The sequence below is a fragment of the Xyrauchen texanus genome, chromosome 27 (genome assembly GCF_025860055.1).
Source record: "Xyrauchen texanus isolate HMW12.3.18 chromosome 27, RBS_HiC_50CHRs, whole genome shotgun sequence".
Taxonomy (NCBI): Eukaryota; Metazoa; Chordata; class Actinopteri; order Cypriniformes; family Catostomidae; genus Xyrauchen; species Xyrauchen texanus.
The window spans coordinates 8429969-8455166 of NC_068302.1; the positions used below are offsets into that span (position 1 = coordinate 8429969).

General features: G+C 45.8%; 1 protein-coding gene across 1 annotated transcript in view; it reads right to left on the minus strand.

The window, feature by feature from the left end:
• Nucleotides 1-1476: 1476 nt before the first annotated feature.
• The window catches only part of LOC127621201 (patched domain-containing protein 3-like), a 42377-nt gene continuing 18655 nt past the window's right edge, over nt 1477-25198 (minus strand). Inside the window, 2 exon segments of the mRNA XM_052094709.1 lie at nt 1477-2595; nt 2597-3608. Coding sequence (XP_051950669.1) covers nt 1845-2595; nt 2597-3608 — 1763 coding nt within the window. The 3' untranslated portion in view covers nt 1477-1844.

The following is a 25198-nucleotide window of genomic DNA, read 5'->3' on the forward strand; positions in this document are numbered from 1 at the left end:
CGCATCATGTTTTTGCAGAAATATTTAAATAAGAACCTTGGCATTGTTCTTTCACTGCTGTTCACAACCCAATCTTAACAGACCTTTCAGTTGAGAAACACTGATTAAAATTTCCGCCAACTAGATTGGCTATCATTTTGGTATTTTTCGTAACTCTTTCTACAAATTTTGACCAATATTCACCAGAGTGAAATGTTGAGTTTTTGGTGTAGTTTGGTGTACATGCTGCCATTTTTTGGTGTTGGTCCTATAACTCTTGAACTCTAGTGTATAAGATACCCTTATGTTTCCATTGTGTCATGTTGTATGTTAAATTAAATCAGTGTCACACCTACCAACTGTTTTGCTGCAATATCACCCTCCACTGTCAGAGGAGGCATTGTACCATTTTGGATGCAAATCAATATAAAGCTTGAAATAAAAACAGCAATACTGCAGAAATGTAAAACAATGTAGTGGGTTAGGATGCATATCATGGAGTGACATTGTCTTGTCCTTTTGGTACTCACCTTTAAAAGGATATGTTCAGCTTCATTGAACGATAGATTGACTGTTCTCTTTATTTTCTCGTCATTTAAGTGTAAAGCATGTTGATATTGTTGGAGTCACAGGGCCATTAAATCAGCAGTTAGTTGAGTCACTGGGGATGTTAATGCCTACCTGCATTTGTTTGTTACTTTCTTTTTGTTCGCTGCTATGGAATACAGACTGTGTGATGATGTGTTTCTGCCTTAATTTAGCAAGTTAAATCAAGCAAACTATTTTTATTTGACATTTTTTAATTATGTTATATATAATTAAAATGCAATACTTTAATGATAATATTATCATTATAACACAAAGTATTAATAAAAAGAAAATCTCAACACTGCTGCAATGGGGTTTCAAATGCAGCTGCAGAGAGAGTGACAGTAAATTTGATATCTTGGTTATCTGTAGTAGTCCAGTTCTCAAATGTTTTTCCTCCTTTAGAAAGTCTTGGGAAAACCATAGTGGATTTTTTAGTTTGCTGTTGGAGCAAATTGGAACTCAAAAATAACATTTGCTCTATTCTTCCATGTACCTTTGTATGCCAGCGGTGGTATTTACCCTGCAATAGCTTACTTCCATAGCTTAGAGTCCATTGGTACCTTAAGGGTGCACTCAGTAACTTTTGTCTTTGCATCATCTTGTACTTCCATTAACAACTAGTGGCTTGGATGCAGCATCTGTTAAAATCGATAGTTTTCCGTTTCAGATGCCATTGTAGAAATTTTGGATTTACAGTCAGCCATGATTACTTAAATCGATGAGTGAAAGAGTCAAATAACATGACGGTTATTGAGATTAAGCTGGTTGTGTGATTCTAACATCTAACATCAAAGATTCTTCATTTTAATGTGAGTGCTCATGATTTCCTACATATATTGCAAAATTACAATTCATATCTATAGTAGTTAAAAATATTTAATGATGAAAAAATGATTTGGCTTCTAAACAAATTTCAGGATAGAAAACAACAGAAATGAGAAGAGAACTTCATTCATTGTATGCAAAGAGAAGAAATTATACAAAGTTAAAAAGATTTTAATTTCAATTTTTAAAGATGCATCTCAAAGAACCTGTGTTCCTTTCTGTTTGTGGTGGTGTGACAAGTTTATTTAGTGCAAGGATGCGTTCGGTGTGAATGGCCCCTAAGTCAGAACAGGACTCATAGTCTGTGCCAAATTTGGTGAATGTTTAACTTGAAAGCACTTGGAGTTAGTGAAAAAAAATATATAAATCACCCTAAACCAAGTGTAGGATAATAGTATGTTAGCTTTGCCAAGCCATTATAAACATTACATGTATGAAGAAATTTAAACTCAGTAACAGTCAGGATCAAATGGCAATGCTCCATTCTTCAGGGTGATAAATATCGGCATAGCTGTCCTACGATCAATGCCGCAATTGTAGACATTATTTGAAGTACTACATTTGGTATCAGTCTGGATAATGACATTTTGACTCATTACTGTTACTACTTTCTGATCCTTTATGTCACTGTGCTCAGAACGCCCTTGACTCTGTTTATTTTTTCCACATTTGGCACAAGACATGTGGTCACAAGTGCCAAAGAAGGTCAAAAACACAGGTATGAACATGATGCCATGGGTGGCCCCAATAATAATGACTAAGAACATGATTTTAAAGAAGGTTCTGAAAATACAACTCTCTGCTGCCGCAAGCACAACTACACCTGCAATAGTGGACACTGCACCTTGTATTATTGGATAGCCCAGATGATAGATGGCATCTATGGCTTTCTCATTCGCTGAAGATTTTTTGCTGGACACAAAAGCATAGGATATGTGTGCAGAGAAGTCCACAGAAAACCCAATACAGATAATAAGAATGATCATAGATACAGAGTCTAAACTAACGTCCCATAGTGCCATAAAACCAGCCACACCCACAAAAACAGATGCAATGGCAAATGTCACCCAGAGAGAACAGAGAGGATTGGGAATCAACAAGAGTGAAATAACTAACATTGCACATGAAGTCGCTATTACATTTTGGATTGTGTTACTGACTATAACAGCATATTGATCATAATAGATAAACAAAGGATATCACTGTTAGAATAATGGGTGTTGGCAACTTTTCACATTTTTCTGCTGTTTCTCTAAATGCATTTAGCATGTCCCTCTGATCGAATGATGTTCTTATGTTCACCGTCTGAATGAACATGCGTGATGCGTGAATTTGATTGTTAGTAAAGTTAACATCCTGACTAAAACCAGCAATATTAAGAAATTCATTTATATTACTTTTGAAATGTGTTTCATTATCTGTAATATTCTTTCCATACTTCAAATATGCATGAAGCCAAGAAATTAATGAAATTTCTGAATCTTTTGATGCCATTGAAAGATTCTGAAAATTTTCCAGACACCTGTCAAGGTGTTCACGAGCAGTTGCATTCCAGTACTGAAAGTGTTCATCTGTTATAACCAACATGACATTGGGACCATAAGCAGAAAAATATTGATCCTCATCATTGTAGTAATTGCCCACATACGAGTTGTCAGCAGCTAAATTTTTCAGATCAAGTCCCTCTTTTATTTTTAAGCATCCATAAATGCTGACTGCCAAATAACCAGCAAAGAAAAAACACACAAACATCTTAACCGAGGTCTTTGTCAGAAATGGCCCATAGTGCTTTTTAAAGCATATATCCATTGGCATTTCTAAATCAGTACCAGTGTTTTCATTAAAAGCACCACCAATACAACACATATTGCCAGTTGCACCACCACCATTGGCTTTTTGGACTTCCATACAAGTCAGCCAGTGCTTGTTACCTTTTTCTCGCCTTCCATTCAATGCAAGATAGGCGCCAAAGAATGTAATGTTAAGGAAGTAACAGAAGAGAATAGCTGTGCTAGCATACATGCAGAAAGATTGTACTGAGCGGAAGGGAGTCAAGAGACCTATGTAGAAAGAGATCACATCTGTCAGTGTGGTGATAGTGATGGAAACAGCTGCCTCTTTATATGTTGCTGCTAAACGTTCTTCAACTTCATCATGAACATTAGTCTTCTGCCAGCAGGAGATCATTATGAACATATCATCAACACCAATACCTGCAGAAAAGCAGAGAATGGAAAACTGTAAACGAGTTGGGAAGTAATGAGCTACATGTACTACATTGACCACATACAGAAATACTTTCACATGCCTTCAGTGAGACAAGGGGGGAAAATATTAATGTGCAGTGTGATCTTTACCTTCCAAAAATGTTAATTTGGGATGAATGAATAATGACCAGTCTCACTACGTTAGTAATGTATAGTTAATGTATAGTAATGGTAAAGTCCATAATGCATTTAAAACTACTAATAAGATAAAAAAAAAAATCATTTTCCTGAGCCACCACTGTGTGGTTCCATTATGATTCTAATTGATGCCGGACTGTTTTCTAGTGCTGGTCTCCATAAGCAACAATGTAAAAAGTACCAAGAGCATTTCAGATGGAAAACAACAACCACATTAATTATTATTTGGGAGTTCAAATTAGTTCAGGACCAACTTGTGTATTTGTTGGCTGTCATTACTCGAAGAAGTTAATGATATCAGCATAACTATGCTTGGGTCATCGCTTCTTGTCATGTACTCACTGACGGGTGAGGCTCTGTCAAAAGATGGTCATCACAACTATTTTACCAAAGGTTAACAAAAGCAATGTCTTCTTATAAACAGACATAACACACTTGCTAAATACATTAAATTACAAGTCAAGCTTATATTATGGAAGTTATATTAAAATACACACACAGTACATTTTGAGGCATTACAAAATTCCTCATGTTATTTGCACAACAGGGTGTCATTTAAGTGGAAAGTAGGTTATAGGGGTAATAAAAATATATATAATAAAACATCATATATCATAAAACAACTGGAGTATCGAGACTTAAGCTGTCTTTGTTGAATTTCCCTCAAAATGTTTAGTCACAGAGGAAAACTTTTAGATTTGTCTGGGTTAGTGTCTCAATTGGACTGGGTTAGTACAATATATATATATATATATATATATATATATATATATATATATATATATATATATATATATATTAATGTACAGTATATAAAATAGGTACTGTATGTATATATTTTAAAATCTAGTATATTTGAAGGGATAGTTAATCCAAAAATTGTAGTCTTGTCTTTATTTACTCACCATCTTATTATTCTAAATCCATATAACTTACTTTCTTTTTTGGTACACAAAGGGAGAAATTGTGAAAAAAATGTGTGCTCACTGATGTCATACAATGGCAGTTTATGTGACCACCTCATGTCCGCTTCAAAAGCACACAAATGTATAATTCAGAAGTCTAAAAAATTATTCAGTGTGACACACGCATTGTTCTAAAAGGCATGGTTTGGTGAGAAACAAACTGTAATCGAATGTATTATTTAGTTAAATTCATCACCGACCGTTGGTCTGTTCATGAGAGTGCACGAGAGCAGCAGTTCACGGAGCTCTCATGAGTCACATGGAAAACATTTTTAGACTTCTAAATTGTGCTTTTGCTTCCTTTTGAAGCTTAAAGAGGTGGTCACCATAAACTGCATATATATATATATATATATATATATATATATATATATATATATATATATATTTATTTATTTATTATTTTTTTTTCCTCAAATGAGAGCTACTCATTTGCCACTTTACTTAATATATTATATATACAGGTGAAACTCGAAAAATTAGAATATCGTGCAAAAGTTCATTAATTTCAGTAATTCAACTTAAAAGGTGAAACTAATATATTATATAGACTCATTACAAGCAAAGTAAGATATTTCAAGACTTTATTTGATATAATTTTGATGATTATGGCTTACAGCTTATGAAAACCCCAAATTCAGAATCTCAGAAAATTAGAATATTGTGAAAAGATTCAGTATTGTAGGCTCAAAGTGTCACACTCTAATCAGCTAAACACCTGCAAAGGGTTCCTGAGCCTTTAAATGGTCTCTCAGTCTGGTTCAGTTGAATTCACAATCATGGGGAAGACTGCTAACCTGACAGTTGTGCAGAAAACCATCATTGACACCCTCCACAAGGAGGGAAAGCCTCAAAAGGTAATTGCAAAAGAAGTTGGATGTTCTCAAAGTGCTGTATCAAAGCACATTAATAGAAAGTTAAGTGGAAGGGAAAAGTGTGGAAGAAAAAGGTGCACAAGCAGCAGGGATGACCGTAGCCTGGAGAGGATTGTCAGGAAAAGGCCATTCAAATGTGTGGGGGAGCTTCACAATGAGTGGACTGAGGCTGGTGTTACTGCATCAAGAGCCACCACACACAGACGGGTCTTGGACATGGGCTTCAAATGTCAAACGTCTTACCTGGGCTAAAGAAAAAAAGAACTGGTCTGTTGCTCAGTGGTCCAAAGTCCTCTTTTCTGATGAGAGCAAATTTTGCATCTCATTTGGAAACCAAGGTCCCAGAGTCTGGAGGAAGAATGGAGAGGCACACAATCCAAGATGCTTGAAGTCCAGTGTGAAGTTTCCACAGTCTGTGTTGGTTTGGGGAGCCATGTCATCGGCTGGTGTTGGTCCACTGTGCTTTATTAAGTCCAGAGTCAACGCAGCCATCTACCGGGACATTTTAGAGCACTTCATGCTTCCTTCAGCAGACAAGCTTTATGGAGATGCTGACTTCATTTTCCAGCAGGACTTGGCACCTGCCCACACTGCCAAAAGTACCAAAACCTGGTTCAATGACCATGGTATTACTGTGCTTGATTGGCCAGCAAACTCGCCTGACCTGAACCCCATAGAGAATCTATGGGGCATTGCTAAGAGAAAGATGAGAGACATGAGACCAAACAATGCAGAAGAGCTGAAGGCCGCTATTGAAGCATCTTGGTCTTCCATAACACCTCAGCAGTGCCACAGGCTGATAGCATCCATGCCACGCCGCATTGAGGCAGTAATTAATGCAAAAGGGGCCCAAACCAAGTACTGAGTACATATGCATGATTATACTTTTCAGAGGGCCGACATTTCTGTATTTAAAATCCTTTTTTTATTGATTTCATGTAATATTCTAATTTTCTGAGATTCTGAATTTGGGGTTTTCATAAACTGTAAGCCATAATCATCAAAATTATATCAAATAAAGGCTTGAAATATCTTACTTTGCTTGTAATGAGTCTATATAATATATTAGTTTCACCTTTTAAGTTGAATTACTGAAATTAATGAACTTTTGCACGATATTCTAATTTTTCGAGTTTCACCTGTAAGAGAACAGAGATCAACTGATGAAAGATAAAAGGACTGTCATAACAATAAATAACTTTTTATGAAGGAATAAAAAACCTTTTTGTTTCTGCAGTTTCTTTGAAAGCATTTATACATATTATTAACAAGATAAGCTACAGTACAGATCAGATCAGGAAAAATATACTACAATAGAAAATGTTTGTAATAAAGAAATACAATAAAACCATCCTGTTTAGGGCTGTCATATTCTAAAAGATAGTTTTATGGATATATATACTCCAATATACACGTTATATACACACACACACACACACACACACACACACACACACACACACACACACACACACACACACACACACATATATACATATTGTAATCTGTAATTAATCTGTAATTTTTGGGACAGTTTGGAAAGGGGGCTGCTGATAGTGATGTCATGAAACCCATTATTAAATATTCATCCTTAATGGCCAATTCAATAAATATTTCACATAATTAATTTTAAAAGTTCACCACTGTATCTGAATCTGTTGGTCCTGGAATTTTGTTCATTTGTGGATAAGTACAGTTCCCTGTCTGTCACTCACTTCGACGTTGTGTCGAAGAAGCGACACTAAGGGTCTCTCTTGAGTGCCGAATATGCCTCTGATCTATGAAAAAAGGCCAATGGGAATTAGGCAGACAGTATTTGCATACCCTGCCCCCTAACATACGGGTATAAAAGAAGGCAAATATGTCGAGTTCATTCAGAAATTTTCTTCAGGGCCGATGGTCGTGTTGCAGTCAGCTGCGAGTCACACACCTGTTCCTGTTTTCCTCTGACGCTTTGCCAGTTGGATTCGTCGGGCGCTGGGCAGGACAGCGCAAAGAAACTTAAAGAGTTCCATAAAAGAGTGATTTCTCTAAAAGAGCAATACGCAGCTGGTGTTGAACATCCTTTTCAGGACGAGTTTTTATAAAGATGCCCTTCCGCCCCTGTGTAGTTCCTGGATGTGGTCGATTTCTCTCCGCTTCTCACGTGCCACACACAGACAGCGTTTTATGAATGGTTCATGTTCTCAGTGCGAGAACACAACCATGGCAACTTTGCGGTCATGTCTTTCTTTCCTCCGAGAGAAAGCCACTTCAGTCGCACCTGTGCCGCACCTCCTTCCTATGGGTTTGGGGTGAGAGCGGCTAGCCTCACGGCCAGTCTGTTTACTCCCTCGGACCCTGCGAGCTGGATGATGATTTCGCTGCTGCATCGGAGAGCGCCGCAGTGGCGTCTGATGCTGATGACTCAACTAGGCTGCCACCTCCGGGTCTACTCGTCCAGTCTGAGCCTGACACGCTGATGTCCGCTATGCTTGCCCGGACCGCCGTGAGCGTGGGGCTGGATTTGAACCCTGAAATCCTGAAATCCCGCCACCATCAGGCATGGCCGCCCAAAGCTCCCATCCAGGGCCTGTAGGTTTACGTCGTCCCTGATGGCCAAATCCCGCGGTGCCACTGGACAAGCCACCTCCTCCCTGCACGCCATGGCTCTCCTGCAAGTCCACCAAGGCTAGGCGCTAAAAGAACTGCACGAGGGTATTTCCGTCCCAGGATTGATGGAGGAACTGCGCACTGCGACCAACCTCACCCTCCGGGTGACGAAGATCACGGCGCGGTTTCTCAGATGGCCGATGTCCACCTTGTTGGTCCAGGAGCACCACCTTTGGCTCAACCTGGTCGAGATGAGAGAGGCCTATAAGGTTCCTTATCTACCCATTTCCCATAAGTGTCGGCAGTGAAGCAGCAGACGGAGACCATCCAACACATCCTGCCCAGAAAGCAACGCGGCTCAAGACCCCGCACCCCGTCTGCTCATCGCCAAGGTCGTACCCTTGCAGCAGATGCCACCCGTCTCACAGCCGGCCACCAAGAAGAATGCCTCGAAGCACCCTAGAGACGGACGACCCAGGGACCAGGAGACCCGCTGTTCCGGTGCTGGTGAACAGACCACTCGGTTTGGCAGGAGAATCTTTTTGTCCTTTCTTTTTTTGCCGTCATTACGACCACCGTCCACCATTTCTCTTTGACGGATTCTCTTTGGCAGGTTCAGTGCCTAATAACTACAGTCTTGACCAACACAAAATAAGTATTGTTTAAAAGATTAGAAGCTGTACTTTACAATGCATGTAGGTATTATGACCAAAACTGAAAGCGTTTTGAAATTTGCAGACAAATCAGAAGTGTTCCGTTTTGATAATTTATTAATACTTTGCACTGCACATATTATTGTAATCGGTAAAAACATTAAACTGAATAAATAGCCATGTGTCATATGTCGTTGGAAATCTTTAAAAGAGTAGAATACAACAAGCCTATTTTGTTTTTCTCACAGACAAAAGTATAGTGAGTAATAAGTATATATATATACCTTTGAAAAAGATGTTACCTGTAAACATAAGAAATGTTGCTTATAAGCCGCATTTTCGCTTAATACTGCACTTCAAGAACAAATTAACCAAAAATAAAATATAGTGTAACATTACTAATAAGAGTTGATTATCTTTAAAACGAGCCCACACACGGGGCCTCGGGTCACTCAGCAAGTAAAGAAGCTGACTACCACACCTGGAGTCGCAAGTTTGAATCTAGTGGCATGCTGAGCGTCTCCAGCCAGGTCTTCTAAGCAACCAAATTGGCCCGGTTGCTAGGGAGGGTAGAGTCACATGGGGTAACCTCCTCATGGTCACTATAATGTGGTTCCTGCTCTCGGTGGGGAGCGTGGTGTGTTGTGCGTGGATGCCGTGGAGAATTGTGTGAAGCCTCCACACGTGCTACGTCTCTGTGGTAGCGCACTCAACAAGCTTCGTGAAAAGATGCATGGATTGACGCTCTCAGACAAGGAGGCAACTGAGATTCATCCTCCGCCACTCGGATTGAGGCTAGTCACTATGCCACCACGAGGACCTAGAGCTCATTGGGAATTGAGCATTCCAAATTGGGGAGAAAAGGGGAGAAAAAAAACCCAATACAACAACAACAAATTTAAATACTAGTTCACACACAAAATAATCAGATGCATAGATCATTCAATAATCCATACATAGCACAATGTGCACACAGCACATAATATGTTATCTGGCTAAATACAAGTTACCATTCCTGGATCAGATGACTTCATGAGAAATGATGTAGTATGTTGTCCAGTATCATGGAACACTAAACCAATCGTATTAGGATTCAGATCGCTGCAACCAGAAGAGGAAGTCAACCAAATATGGGCAGAGATGATCATTCACTGTAATATTTGGGGATTTACTGCCATTCTTCTCTGCCGATCCTCTCAAGCTCTGTCAGGTTGGATGGGGACCCTCAGTGGGCAGCCATTTTCAGGTCTCTCCAGAGATGTTCGCTTGGATTCAAGTCCAGGTTCTAGCTGGACCACTCAAGAACATTCACAGAGTTGTCCCTAAGCCACTCTGCATTGTCTTGGCTGTGTGCTTGGGGTCATTGTTGGAAGGTGAACCTTTGGCCCAGTCTGAGGTCTTGAGTGCTCTGGACCAGGATTTCATTAAGGATATCTCTGTATTTTGTTGCGTTCAGCTTTCCTTCAACCCTGACCAGTCCCCCAGTCCCTACCACTGAAAAACACCCCCACAGCATGATGATACCACCATCATGCTTCACCGTTGGGATGGTAATGCGCAGGTGATGAGTGGTGCCTGGTTTCATCCAGACATGACACTTGCAATTGAGGCCAAACAGTTCAATCTTTGTTTCATCAAACCGGTGAATCTTGTTTCTCACAGTCTGAGAGTCCTTTAGGTGCTTGTTTTATGTGTCTTGCACTGAGAGGCTTACGTCTGGCCTCTCCGCCATAATGCCCAGATCAGTAGAATGTTGCAGTAATGGTTGTCCTTCTTCAAGTTTCTTCCATCTCCACACATGATCTCTGGAGCTCAACCAGAGTAATCACCAGGTTCTTGGTTAACTCTCTTACCAAGGCCCTTCTCCCCCAATTGCTTAGTTTGGCTTGTCAGTCAGCACTAGGAAGAGTCCTGGTTGTTCCAAACTTCTTCCATTTAAGAATTCTAGAGTTCACTGTGCTCTTGGGAACCTTCAATGCAGCCAATTTTTTTTTTTTTTGTAGCCTTCCCCAGATCTTTGCCTCAAGACAATCCTGTCTATGAGTTTTGCAGGCAGTTTCTTTGAACTCATGGCTTGGTTTTTGCTCTGATATGCATTTTCAGCTGTGAGATCTTATATAGACAAGTATGTGCCTTTCCAAATCATGTCCAATCAATTGAATTTGCCACAGTTGGACTCCAATCAAAGTGTAGAAACATCTCACAGATAATCCAGTGAAATGGGATGCACCTGAGCTAAATTTCAAGTGTCATAGCAAAGGGTGTGATTATTTATGTCAATGTGATATTTCAGTTTTTTCTTTTTATTAAATTTGCAGTGTTATCAAAAATCTGGTATTTTATTAGTCATTATGGGTCATGGAGTGTAGATCAATGTGAACTTTTTAAAGCATTTTAGCATAAGGCTGCAAACATATGGATTCGTCGACAAAATGTGAAAACAATGAAATGATCTGAAGACTTTCTGAATCTAATATCAAACTAGAAAAAAAGAAAAAAAAAAGAAATGTTTGTATTTAATAAATTGTTTTTGAGAGTCTCAGAATTTATTATAATCTATATCATTAGAAATTTTGAAAAGTTTTCTTTAGAATTATATCAAAAACTTGACCCTCCTTTAAACATTTTGGGCATGCGTCTGAAACAGGAAATCTTAAAAAAAAATTTTTTTATAATAATATTAATTAAAAAATCTTAGAGCTTAAAGGGTTAACCGCACTAAAATAACTAGATAAATTGACAGCCCTAGTAATTATATATTAATTATGAATTATTTTTATGCTATGTTGGATTGCTTAAATGTTTATTTTGCCTAGAGGTGGCCTCAGAAAAGAATATTGCACTTATTACATGCTTTTTATATAATATTTTTGTAATATCCAGTATTAAATGATTTACCTCCTTAGTATTAACTTAACATTCAAAGTAACATTTAAATAAAAAGTTAGTTTTGAGTAAATTATGTTAAATATTGTCATGTATCACTTTCTATTCTGACATCAGAAATGTCTTTCTTTCCGTTGTCGCACTGTGTTGCTTCCATGCAGGGAACATAGCTACCAAAAAAGGATCCTCCAAATATTATTTAACAAAAACAGTTTTTTAGTTTTGCAAAGATGTCAATTTCATAATGGAAGAAAATTTAAAGAAAAAAAAAACATGTCTTTCAGTAGGTTATTAAGAGTTATACAGACATTTATAAATAAATATTATAAGACAATAGACATAAGCATCCTCAAAACATGTTAAAATGTTCTGAACATAACACTATAACATTGTTATCTCTGTTGTCTGTCAGAATGGGACTTTACGTATTAAAAAAATGCTGTTTTCCAGTTTTGCAGGTCTTTGTGCATGGAGATAGTCTACAAGTAATTGTGTGCATATACATTTATATGATTTGTAGACATAGACATACTGTAGGTTGTGTTTTGAAACTCAGTTTACTGTCTAAATAGGCAGCTCACTAGGTTTTGAAACAACCATACAGTCATTTTTAACAGTAATTTCTTGTTCTGTGTTTGTGCATTCAGTCATATCTGATAGGAATAGTAGTTTCGGATCCCGAGGTGTTTGTCGACTGGGTCAAAGAGAGAGGGATAGACAACTTTTAAAATTAATAATTTATCTATGATATTGTAAACACTACATGATTTTACATAAGAAATAAAAGGGTGACATGATTGCAGAAATGAAAAGATGAAAGTTATTTTCAATATCGTAATGTATGAAACAATTACATTAAAATCAGTTTATGTGTAGGGTCTAAATTTTCCATAATGCTGACAAGAGAGAGTTATTGTAGCTCTTTTAGTTCATACAATGTAAGTGAAGGGGTGCCAAATTTTTTAAGCTCCATAAATCAGCATAAAAGTAGCCTAATTCATATGACTCCAGTGGTTTAATCCGTCTTCAGAAGCAATATGACTGATAAATATTTAATTCCATTTTTATTATAAATTCTCCTCCCTGCTCAGTCAACTTTAACTTTCACTTTCTTCTTCTTTTATTTTTGGTGATTCACATTCTTCATGCATATTGCCATCTACTGGACAGGGAGAATCATTTCTAGCAAAAATGTACTTAAATTGTGATCTGTTTCTCACCCACACCTATTATATGACTTCTGAAGACATGGATTAAACCACTGGAGTCGTATGGATAATGTTTATGCTGCCTTGATGTGCTTTTTGGAGCTTCAAAATGTTGGCATTCATTCACTTGCATTGTATGGACCTACAGAGCAGTGATATTCTTCTAAAAATCTTAATTTGGGTTATGAAGAAAGAAAGTCATAGACAGATGGCATGATGAGAGAATTGTCATGTTTGAGTTTACTATTTCTTTAAGTAGCACATGGGGGTCCACATTGTCCTCCTTTTTAGATACAATGTTCCACATTAATTTAGTATCTTTTAAGCCCAAAAATAGAAATAGGTGGAAAATTCTGCTTTAGTATTGCTCTGTGTTACGATCCCTTGTTGTCTGTCCCATGTTTTCTGTTTCACTCATCACCGCCATCTCTGTGTTATTGTCCGCACCTGTTTGTTATTTTGTTATCACATGTCTGTCTATTTAAACCTGCTTGTTTTCCCTTTCCTTTGTAGTTCGTTGACGTTACATGTTCTCTGCTAACTTCTCTCCCTGCTGTTCACAATTCATGTTCGCTGTCTGCGTGTTCGTCCGAGGATTTCCCTGCTGTTCGTGTTCCCCGCTGTTAACCCGTTCGAGGATCTCCCTGCCCTTCGTGGATGTTTCGTTACCTGCACCCCGTCTGTGTTTAGTCTAGTATTTTAGTTTCCTTTTCCCACCGTGGACCCTTTATTTGCTCCTGTGTTTGTAATATTATCATTTGCTTGTGAATAAAGACCCGCATTTGGATCCGAACCTCCCGTCTGCCTTCTCCTGACTCCCCACACCATAACAGAACGAACGACCCACTATGGATCCAGCGGTTCAACAAGCAAACTACCACCTGCTCTGCTTAAAGCAAGAGGACCGCCCTATAGAAGACCACATCCGCGACTTCCTGAACCTGGCGAGCATATCGGATTTCCCGGACTCCTCTCTGGTGGTTTTCTTCAGGGACAACCTGCAGAGTTCGCTGAAGGAGCGGTTGCCGCAGACGACGCACGGCTAGAGTCTTCTCGACTTCCAGGAGGCGACTTTGCTGGTCTGTGGCTCACCATTCACCGTGGGCGTCGCTGAAGAGGACCCTACCTCTCCCCCCATGGTGGCAACTCTCCAGTCGTCATGGCGATTCCTGTCGCACCAGCTCCACCTGTCAGCGAGCTCACCCCCACGCCAGTCGCCCCCCACGAGCCAGTGCGGCCCTCTTCGTCTAACCGGAGGACCGCCACGGTCTGCGAGCCAGAGCCCTCGCCTGCCCCGGTCAGCGAGCCTGAGCCCACGCCAGCCACGGTCAGCGAGCCTGAGCCCACTCCAGCCACGGTCAGCGAGCCTGAGCACACTCCAGCCACGAACAGCGTTCCAGCATTGTCAGCCTCATCCGCCCGGAGGAAGAGGAGAAAGGGAAGGGTCTCTGCTCTCCAGCCTCCGTCTACCGCAGCTCCGTCCCCAGAACCCCCTGTGGCTCTGCCTTCAGCGTCCAGCGAACCCAAGCTCGCGCATACCACGGTCAACCAGCCAATGCCTGTAGCCTCAGACGTCAATGAGCCAGTGCCGATAGCCTCAAATGTCAGTGAGCCAGGGCTCCGCCTCTCAAGTCTCTCAAGTCTCTCGAGCCTCCCAGGGCTCCTCTCGGGCCTCCCAGGGCCCCGCCTCTCAAGTCTCTCGAGTCTTCCAGGGCTCCTCCTCTCGGGCCTCCCAGGACCCCGCCTCTCAAGTCTCTCGAGTCTTCCAGGGCTCCGCCTCTCAAGTCTCTCGAGTCTTCCAGGTCTCCTCCTCCCGAGCCTTCTAGGGCTCCGCCTCTCAAGTCTCTCGAGCCTCCCAGGGCTCCGCCTCTCAAGTCTCTCGAGCCTCCCAGGGCTCCGCCTCTCAAGTCTCTCGAGCCTCCCAGGACCCCGCCTCTCAAGTCTCTCGAGTCTTCCAGGGCTCCTCCTCCCGAGCCTCCCAGGGCTCCGCCTCGCAAGTCTCTCGAGCCTCCCAGGGCTCCGCCTCTCGAGCCACTCAGGGCTCCGCCTCTCGAGCCTCTCAAGCCACCCAGGGCTCCGCCTCTCGAGCCACTCATGGCTCCGCCCCCCGAGCCTCCTACGGCTCTGCCTCCCGAGTCTCTCAGGCCATTGCCTCCCGAGCCTCCTGAGCCTTCCGAGCCTCCTACGGCTCCGTCAACCACGGCTCCGCCCCCGGAGCCTCCCTTGGCCCTGCCTACAGAACCTTCTATGGTTCCGCCAACCACAACTCCGCCTCTGAAGCCTCCCCCGGCACCGCCTTCAGAGCCTTCTTCGCCCTCGCCTCCTTCGGCTCCGCCAACCACAACTCCGCCTCTGAAGCCTCCCCCGGCACTGCCTTCAGAGCCTTCTTCGCCCTCGCCTCCTTCGGCTCCGCCTCCTGAACTTCTCTCGGCTCTGCCTCCAGAGCCTCCTTCAGTCCCTACCACCTGAGTCTGCCACGGCCCAGCCTGCCTCTGCTCTGCCCCCCGTGTTTCCCACGGCTCTGCCTGCCTCTGCTCCGCCCACAGTGTACCCCACGGCTCTGCCTGCCTCTGCTCTGCCCCCAGGGTCTCCTGCGGCCCTACCTGCGCCTCCCTCGGCGCCGCCGCCCAAGTCTACGACTGTGCCGCCTCAGAAGCCTTCCTTGGCTCCGCCTCACGCGGCTCCGCCAGCTTCCCCAGAGGCCACTCCTCCTCCCAGGCCCCCTGGACTGGCCCTTGCCTTGTGGCCAGCCCCCGGGCCACCCAAACCTGTCCCCATTTGGTGGCCGCCTCCCAGACCACCTAAACCTGTCCCTGCCTGGTCGATACCTCCCTGGCCTCCTAAACCAGTCCCTACCCGGTAGACGCCCCCCAGGCCACCTGACCTGGTCCCTGTCACATATCCCTATGGACTGCCTGTCGGCCCCCTCGGCCTCCCTGGTCTGCCTGTCCATCCCTTGTGCCTCCTTGGTCTGTCTCTGTGTCCCTTGTGCCTCCCTGGTCTGTCTCTGTGTCCCTTGTGCCCCCTTTGGTTTGTCTGTTCTCCCCCTCTTCTAGCCCCTCTCTCCTTGACCATTTGTTTGTTTTTTTTCCTTTCTTTTGTTTGCTAGGACCGTCTGGAATCCAGTCCTTTTGAGGGGGGTTAATGTTACGATCCCTTGTTGTCTGTCCTGTTTTTTCCGTTTCACTTATCACGCTCATCCTGACATGACCCTCCAGCATGAAAATGCCACCAGCCATACTGCTCATTCTGTGCATGATTTCCTCCAAGACAGGAATGTCAGTGTTCTGCCATGGCCAGCGAAGAGCCTGGATCTCAATCCCATTGAGCACGTCTGGGACCTGTTGGATCGGAGGGTGAGGGCTAGGGCCATTCCCCCCAGAAATGTCCGGGAACTTGCAAGTGCCTTGGTGGAATAGTGGGGAACTGTTATCTTTGTTCAGGGACACAATATTCAATATGTCTGTGAAATTGTTCAGTTTACGTCTTAGTTGTTGAATCTTTTTATGCTCATACAAATATTTACACATGTTAAGTTTGCTGAAAATAAAAGCAGTTGAAAGTGAGAGGACGTTTCTTTTTTTGCTGAGTATATATATATATATATATATATATATATATATATATATATATATATACACACACACACACACACACACACACACACACACTGTATCAGCTCATGAAAACAGTCATGTACTTCAATGGAGAAGCTGAGATGTGTTACATGTCTTGTTTTCTCTTTCTCTGTCAGGTGAAGGACTAATATTTGCACCCTGAAATGTTTAGTGTGTCTAATGGCCTCCTCACACCAACTCTGAAGAGCAAATGAGTTGATCTAAGAAGAGTTTTCAGTGAGCAGATCACAAAGATGATAGTAAATCATCTATATAGAGATCCAGTTCCTCTAAAACACTCTAACACACACACGGTTCACATCTGATTTCTGCTGTCTCACAAGTTATTTAATTTTTTTAATATTTTAAACATTTTGTGAAAACTTGCTAAACAAAAACTATGCTGCTGAAAGGAAACTATGTTTTGATAATTTATATTACTGTATGTATTGACTTGTGGGAATAAATAATCAGCAAACTGTAACGTTTGAATAACGAGGCTGACGAGGAGATGCGGATCCAAACGCAGTTTGAGTTTATTTAATCAGAAAACACAAAATGAACAAAAGAACAACCCACGATGGGGAAAAGAAACATAAACTAGTTAAGGTAACCACGGTAGAGACAAACAGGGAACAAGGGAGAGAAGCACACATCAGGCTAACATCAAACAACGATCGACAAAGACTGAACAAAGACACGGGGTATAAATACACAAACATGGGAAAAGGGGCCAATGAAAGAACAGAACTCAAACAAGATAACGAGGTGATTAACAGAAACCAAAGGCAAATTAACAAGGGCAGGTGTAAACAATGAACAGTGAACACGAACGCTAACAGAGGACTGTGGAGTTAAATAAGGGACTAAAGTGAAAACTAAGAAATACCAAAAGTGACAAAATTACAAACAAAGGGCAACAGAGGGACAAGACAGGGTAACCGTTACATAGCTCCCCTTAAGGATCGGATACCAGACGATCCTTAATAACACACAACAAAAGACAAAAATCCATAAGAACAACATGAGGGCACCAGGGGCAAACAGACAGTCCAAGTGGGCACATGGGCAGACAGGCAGACCAGGGGGAACACTGGGCAGGCAGGAAGTCCGGGGGCAGACAGGCAGACCAGGGGGGCACAAGAACAAGGAGGCAGTCCAAGGGGCACAGAGGGCAGGCAGGAAGTCCGGGGGGCCACGAGGGGAAATGAGACAGTCCACGGGGGCACAAAGGGAGATGCGACAGTCCACGGGGGCACAAAGGGAGATGAGACAGTCCACGGGGGCACAAGGGACAACCAGGCAGTCCATGGGGGCACAAAGGGACAGGTTTAGGAGGCCGGGGTGGTATCGACCGGGCGGGCTCAGGTTTCAGTGGTCTGGGAGCTGGCCACAGGGCAAGGACAGGTTTGGGGGACCAGGGAGGAGGCCAATGGACAGGGACTGGGTCAGGAGGCCTGGGTGGAGGCCACCGGACAGGGACTGGGTCAGGGGGCCTGGGAAGAGGCCACGGGACTGGGTCAGGAGGTCTGGGAAGAGGCCACAGGACAGAGGCTGGCAGAGCCGTGTGAGGCGGAGCCAAGGAGGACTTCGGAGGCGGAGCCATAGAGGACTTAGGAGGCGGCGCCAAAGGAGGCTTAGGCAGGGCCATGGCAGACTCAGGTGGTAAGGCCTTGGGCAGGTCAGGAGGCGGAACAGTGTTGGGCGGAGCCAAGGGAGGCGATGGTGTAGAAGGCTCAGAAGGCGGAGCCACTGGAGGTGGAGCCGAAGGTGGCGAGGGCGAAGAAGGCTCTGAAGACGGAGCCAATGGAGGCTTCGGGGGCGGAGCCGGGAGAGGCTCGGGAGGCTCCGGAGGAGGAATTGAAGGAGGTTCAGGAGGCGGAGCCGAAGGAGGCGAGGGCGATGAAGGCTCTGAAGACGGAGCCAATGGAGGCTTCGGAGACGAAGGGAGAGGATCAGGAGGTGGAGCTGAAAGAGGCTCAGGAGGTGGAGCCGAGGTAGGCGGCACCGTGGGAGGATCTAGGAGCGGAGACCAGGAAGACTCTGGAGTCTCTGGGGATAGAGACGTAGGAGGCTCTGAGGGTGGAGCCACCAAAGGCTTGAGTGGCTTGAGAGGCGGTGCCGGAGGAGGCTCGGGAGGCGGAGCCATAGGAGGCTCTGAGGGCGGAGCCGTCGAAGGCTTGAGTGGCTCGAGCGGCGGAGCCGTAGGAGGCTCGGGTGGCGGAGCCATAGGAGGCTCGGGAGGCTCTGAGGGCGGGGCCGTCGAAGGCTTGAGTGGCTCGAGAGGTGGAGCCGTAGGAGGCTCAAGAGGCTCTGGGGGCGGAGCCGTAGGAGACTCGGGGGTGGAACCGCAGGAGGCCCCGTAGGCAGAGCTGCAGGAGGCTCGAGAGGCTCTGGGGGCGGAGCCGTAGGAGGCTCAAGAGGCTCTGGGGGCGGAGCCGTAGGAGACTCGGGGGGGCGGAGCCCTGGAAGGCTCGAGAGGCTTGATGGGCGGAGCCCTGGCAGGCTCGAGAGGTTCAGGAGGCGGAGCCCTGGAAGGCTCGAGAGGTTCGAGAGGCGGAGCCCTGGGAGGCTCGAGAGGCTTGAGGGGCGGAGCCCTGGCAGGCTCGAGAGGCTTGAGGGGCGGAGCCCTGGCAGGCTCGAGAGGCTTGAGGGGCGGAGCCCTGGAAGGCTTGAGAGGCGGAGTTCTGGGGAGCTCTGGGGGCGGAGCTCTGGAAAGCTTGGGAGGCTTGAGAGACGGAGTCCTGGAAGACTCGAGAGACTTGAGAGGCGGAGCTCTAGGAGGCTCGAGAGGCTTGAGGGGTGGACCCCTGGTAGGCTCGAGAGGCTTGAGAGGCGCAGCCCTGGAAGGCTCGAGAGGCTTGAGAGGCGGAGCTCTGTAAAGCTCGGGAGGCGGAGCTCTGTAAAGCTCGGGAGGCGGAGCTCTGGAAAGCTCGGGAAACTCGGAAGGCGGAGCTCTGGAAACCTCGGGAAACTCGGAAGGCGGAGCTCTGGAAAGCTCGGGAAACTCGGAAGGCGGAGCTCTAGAAAGCTCGGGAAACTCGGATGGCGGAGCTCTGGAAAGCTCTGGAAACTCGGATGGCGGAGCTCTGGAAGGCTCGGGAAACTCGGATGGCTGAGCTCTGGAAAGCTCGGAAAACTCGGATGGCGGAGCTCTGGAAAGCTCGGGAAACTCGGATGGCTGAGCTCTGGAAAGCTCGGGAAACTCGGATGGCTGAGCTCTAGAAAGCTCGGGAAACTCGGATGGCGGAGCTCTGGAAAGCTCGGGAAACTCGGATGGCTGAGCTCTGGAAAGCTCGGGAGGAGGAGCCCTGGAAGACCCGAGAGGTGCTGGCTCTAGGATGGGCACGACCACTGGCGCTGGCTCTTGGGCGGTCACGGTTACTGGCACTGGCTCTTTGACGGTCATGGCTACTGGCACTGGCTCTTGGACGGTCATGGCTTCGGGCTCTGGCTCTTGGACGATCGAGGCTACTGGCACTGGCTCTTGGACGGTCACGGCTACTGGCACTGGCTCTTGGACGGTCATGGCTACTGGCACTGGCTCTTGGACGGTCACAGCTGCTGGCGCTGGCTCAGGGACGGTCGAGGCCGCAGGCGCTGGCTCAGGGACAGTCGAGGCCGCAGGCACTGGCTCAGGGACGGTCGAGGCTACAGGCGCTGGCTCAGGGACGGTCGAGGCTACAGGCGCTGGCTCAGGGACGGTCGAGGCTACAGGCGCTGGCTCACTGACGTTTGAGGCTACTGGCGCTGGCTCACTGACGTTTGAGGCTACAGGCGCTGGCTCACTGACGTTTGAGGCTACAGGCGCTGGCTCACTGACGTTTGAGGCTACAGGCGCTGGCTCACTGACGTCCGAGGCTACAAGCACTGGCTGGGTTGCCGTGGTAAGCGCCGGCTTGGGTTCGCTGGGCGCTGAGGGCAGAGCCAAGGGGGGTTCAGAGCATGGGGCTGTGGCAGGCGGTGGCTGGAGTGCAGAGACCTCTCCCTTTCTCCTCTTCCTCCGGGCTGATGCGACTGGCGAAGCTGGGATGTTGTTCCTGGTCGGCGTGGCTTCAGGTTCGCTGACCGTGGCTGGCAAGGGCTCAGGCTCGCTGACCGCGGTTGACGAGGGCTCAGGCTTGCTGACGGTAGAGGCCGTAGGCGCTGGTTCGCTCACTGTGACATGCGTGGCCGCTGGCTCGCTCACTGTGACATGCGTGGCAGCTGGCTCGCTCACTGGGGCAGGCGTGGGCTCTGGCTCGCAGACCGGGGCAGGCGTGGGCCGGGAGGCGGAAGCCTGTCTTCTCCTCCTCCTCCGGGCAGACGAAGAGGACCGTGCTGGCTCGTTGACTGGTGTGAAAGGACGAACCACGGGTGAATGGAGGGTCAATACTGCGGGAGGCGCTACGGGGTTCTCCTCGAGGATGTCCACTGTTAAGGGAGAACCGCAGATCTGTAGGGTCTCCTCAACGAACGCGCGGAGCGTCCAGTCGCGGCGTTGGCGGTGGCAGCCGCTCCTTCAGCCCGTCACTCAGGTTGCCTCGGAAGAAGACCACCAGGGAGAAATTAGGGAAGTCTGAAACGTTTGCCAGAACCAGAAAGTCGTGGATGTGGTCTTCTATAGGTCGGTCCCCTTGCTTCAGGCTGAGCAGTTCATAGTTCGCCCGAAAAACTGCTGGATCCATTGTGCGTTCGATCGTTCTGTAACGTTTGAATAACGAGGCTGACGAGGAGATGCGGATCCAAACGCAGTTTGAGTTTATTTAATCAGAAAACACAAAATGAACAAAAGAACAACCCACGATGGGGAAAAGAAACATAAACTAGTTAAGGTAACCACGGTAGAGACAAACAGGGAACAAGGGAGAGAAGCACACATCAGGCTAACATCAAACAACGATCGACAAAGACTGAACAAAGACACGGGGTATAAATACACAAACATGGGAAAAGGGGCCAATGAAAGAACAGAACTCAAACAAGATAACGAGGTGATTAACAGAAACCAAAGGCAAATTAACAAGGGCAGGTGTAAACAATGAACAGTGAACACGAACGCTAACAGAGGACTGTGGAGTTAAATAAGGGACTAAAGTGAAAACTAAGAAATACCAAAAGTGACAAAATTACAAACAAAGGGCAACAGAGGGACAAGACAGGGTAACCGTTACACAAACACTGCTATATAATGTATATGTAACTAGGTTTAACTGAACAAGGATATCAACATTCCTAACTCAATATTTTTCATTTTCTTGTCAAGTAAGCTAAATTCTGTTTACAAAATATGAACTACATATACAGTCTAATAGTTATTAACATCATGAGCAATGTTGCACCTCTAAAGAACAATCTGTTTGAAATTTTGTTCATCTTAATTTCATTTGTTTTGTTGAATTACACCATGTAACACATTTTAATTATTTGTTTTTGGTTCCTGGGTATTAAGTGTTATTTCCTAATTGATTGTGCCTCAAACGTATAGAAAATGGCTATTATTCCCCTCAAACATCTCGGTTACTGTCGTAACCTCCGTTCCCTGATGGAGGGAACAAGACGTTGTGTCGATATAGTGACATTAGGGGTCTCAATTGAGAGCCTCGTTTACCTCTGTCTTTGAGAAAATGCCAATGAGAATTGACAAACATAATTTGCATGCCCCTCCCCCGGACATACGGATATAAAATGAGGGAAGCGTGCGTCTTTTCAGGTTTTGAGCTGAGGAGCCGAGAATAAAGTCCCGGCTATTTCAGCGGCTTAGTACAGTGTTGTGGCAAGAGGGACACTAGCCTAGGAGCCGGCCGCACCTTTTCTCTCTCTATGTTTTCTCTCCATAGAGTGTTAGATGAGGCTGGGGCCATCTAACACTATAAAACGCATTGGGGAAGGCATTATTTTACAATCCTATTCTGTCAGGGGGAAAAGACCCTGTGGCAACCATATCCTGCCCAGCAGGGGAAATATGTCACATGGGCTTATCAGCCACACATGGAAGTGGTGCGGTGGTAGGTCCTCGATGGGGAGGAGCTCTACAAACACAGCGACCAGGGGAGAGGAAACTCTGCCCAACAACATTGGAGTAATCAGAACCTGTGGAGCACCTGTTCCAGTACAGGCAATTCAGTGCCTGCAGTGGGTCTAGCTGCGAACTTCCTCTGCTGAATTTGGAGCCAGAGGTCTAGGGAGGAAGGACACACAGGGTCCATGACTTGTGGAATTAACTGGGGGAGTAGAGAGCAGGTCTTCACCTCGGGGAAGGGGAAAGGCGCTATGCGGAAGCGATACACCCGGCCAGGCATACAATATTACTGAATTCTACGTGTTCAGACCTGTCAAAACACAGAGCGACCGGCTCAACCTGGATACTGTAAGACCTCGTGAGGTATTGGGTGTTGCCCAGCCCTCCGCTCTGGCGATGTCTGCTAGAGAGGTTGCATTGCCAGTGCCCACGAGGATGCCACACTCCTTGTAGAGGGTGCTCGAACCCAGAAGGGGGCGGGCACGGCCTGGTCTGGAAGGCCAACACAATGTCGTCCACGATCCCATTGGCAAGCCTCTGATTAAGACAGTGTTCCCTTTCCGCTGTCCCCCAAGCAGACAAAGAGGTGCTCAGAGTGTCTAAAGCTCTGCACCGAACACAGCAACTCTAAGGTTGGGTCTGCCTCCTTCTGGGCAACACTTGCAGGTTCACTATCTGAACCCTAAAAAAGGGGTCGTAGGAACCTTGAGCACGTAGCCCGGACTTCAGGCAAGGGTTGCTGACAGAGAATGTTTGCAGGTCCCCAACCCTCATGATGGAAGTGAGTGTAATCAGAAGGGCTGTTTTCAAGGAGAGGGCCTTTAGTTCAACTGATTCTAGCAGCTCAAACAAGGCTCCCCGAAGGCTATGAGAGGACAAGGGTGAGATCCCATGAGGGGAACAGGCATGGCCTAGGAGGTTTCAGCCTCCGGGTGCCTCTAAGGAAACTGATGATCAGGTCAAGCTACCCAAACGACTTACCGTCCACTGCACCACTACGGTGGCTACATAGACCTTCAAGGTGGAGGGGACAGCCACCCCTCTAGCCTCTCCTGCAGGAAAGGGAGCATTGACCCGACTGCGCACCTCTACGGGTCTTCAGATAGGGAAGAACAACAATTTGCGAATAAGTGCCACTTTGGGGCATAAAGCCTGGTAGAGGAAGCTCTGGCTTTAGTGATCATGTCTACGACGGCTGGTGGTAGACCATTTAGATCTTCCACATTCCATCCAAGAGCCAGATGTGGAGGTTCCATAGATCTGGGAATGGATGCCAGAGGGTGCCCCGTCCCTGAGAAAGAAGGTCCTTCCTCAGGGGAATTTGCCAGGGAGGTGTTGTCGCAAGGAGCGTGAGATCTGAGAACCAAGTCTGTGTGGGCTAGTAGAGGGCCAAGAGAATGACATATTCTTCGTCCTCCCTGACCTTGCACAAGACTTGTGCAAATAGGCTCACTGGGGGAAATGCGTACTTGCGCAGCGCATCTGTGCCAGCGCATCTGTGCCCAGGAGGGCTTCTGTCAGAGAGTACCAGTGCGGGCAGTGGGTGGAATACAGATCTACCTATGCTCTACCAAACGGAGCCCAAATCAGCTGGACCAGATGAGGGTGGAGTCTCAACTCTCAGCTGAGCTTTACCTGTCATGACACCATGTCTGCTGTGGTGTTTAGGTTGCCTGGGATATGAGTGCCATGCAGTGACCTCAGTCGCTGCTGACTCCAAAGGAGGAGATGGCAGGCGAGTTGCAACATGCGACGAGAGCAAACTCCGCCCTGACGAATTATATACGCTACTATTGCTGTGTTGTCTGAGCGAATCAACACGTGCTTGCCACAGATCAATGGCAGAAATCTGCAAAGGGCAAGAAATACAGCCAGCAACTCTATGTGATGTGCCAACCCAGCCTGGGCCCCATCCAGGAGCCAGGATACACTTTGGATACAAAACACCTAAATTATATGATACATGGTACATTAACTATAGTGATAGTTGCTTTTCCAGCATCAGGCAGAACGGTTCTCTTTGCTCAGCTCAGCTGTGCCGTTCCATACCGATCCCGGCTAGTTGGCACAGTTACTGTTCCTTTTCATCTGTGGTGTTGTAAAATCAGGATTAAGCCCCAGTCACACAACACTTTACGCTCCATTCACTCCCATTCAAATGAAACCTAATGAGGCAGACACACTAGACGTTTTTTGAAGGCCGATGGAGTTGGGAAGGTCATTCCACCATCAAGTTACAGTGAAGCCGAAAGTCAGAGAAAGTGATTTGGTGCCTGGTGTCAGGTTGCACAGAACCAGTGTATGCCAACATCAAATCCTTGAACTTGATACATGCAGCAACCAGCAGCCAGTGTAGAGAGACAAGGAGGTGTGTAGAACGCACTCTTGGGTTCATTGAAGGCCAGACGTACTGCTGCATTTTGGATCATTTGCAGGCTAAAAGTGCATTGCAGTAGTCCAGTCTAGATATGACAAAAAAGGAGTTGTGTGGCATGTTCAGAGAGAAATTATCTGACTGTTTTTGAGATGTGTTCAGTGAAATTGAGTTGGTTGTAGATGGTGACCTCTAGATTTCTGGCCATTTTGGATTGTAGATTAACC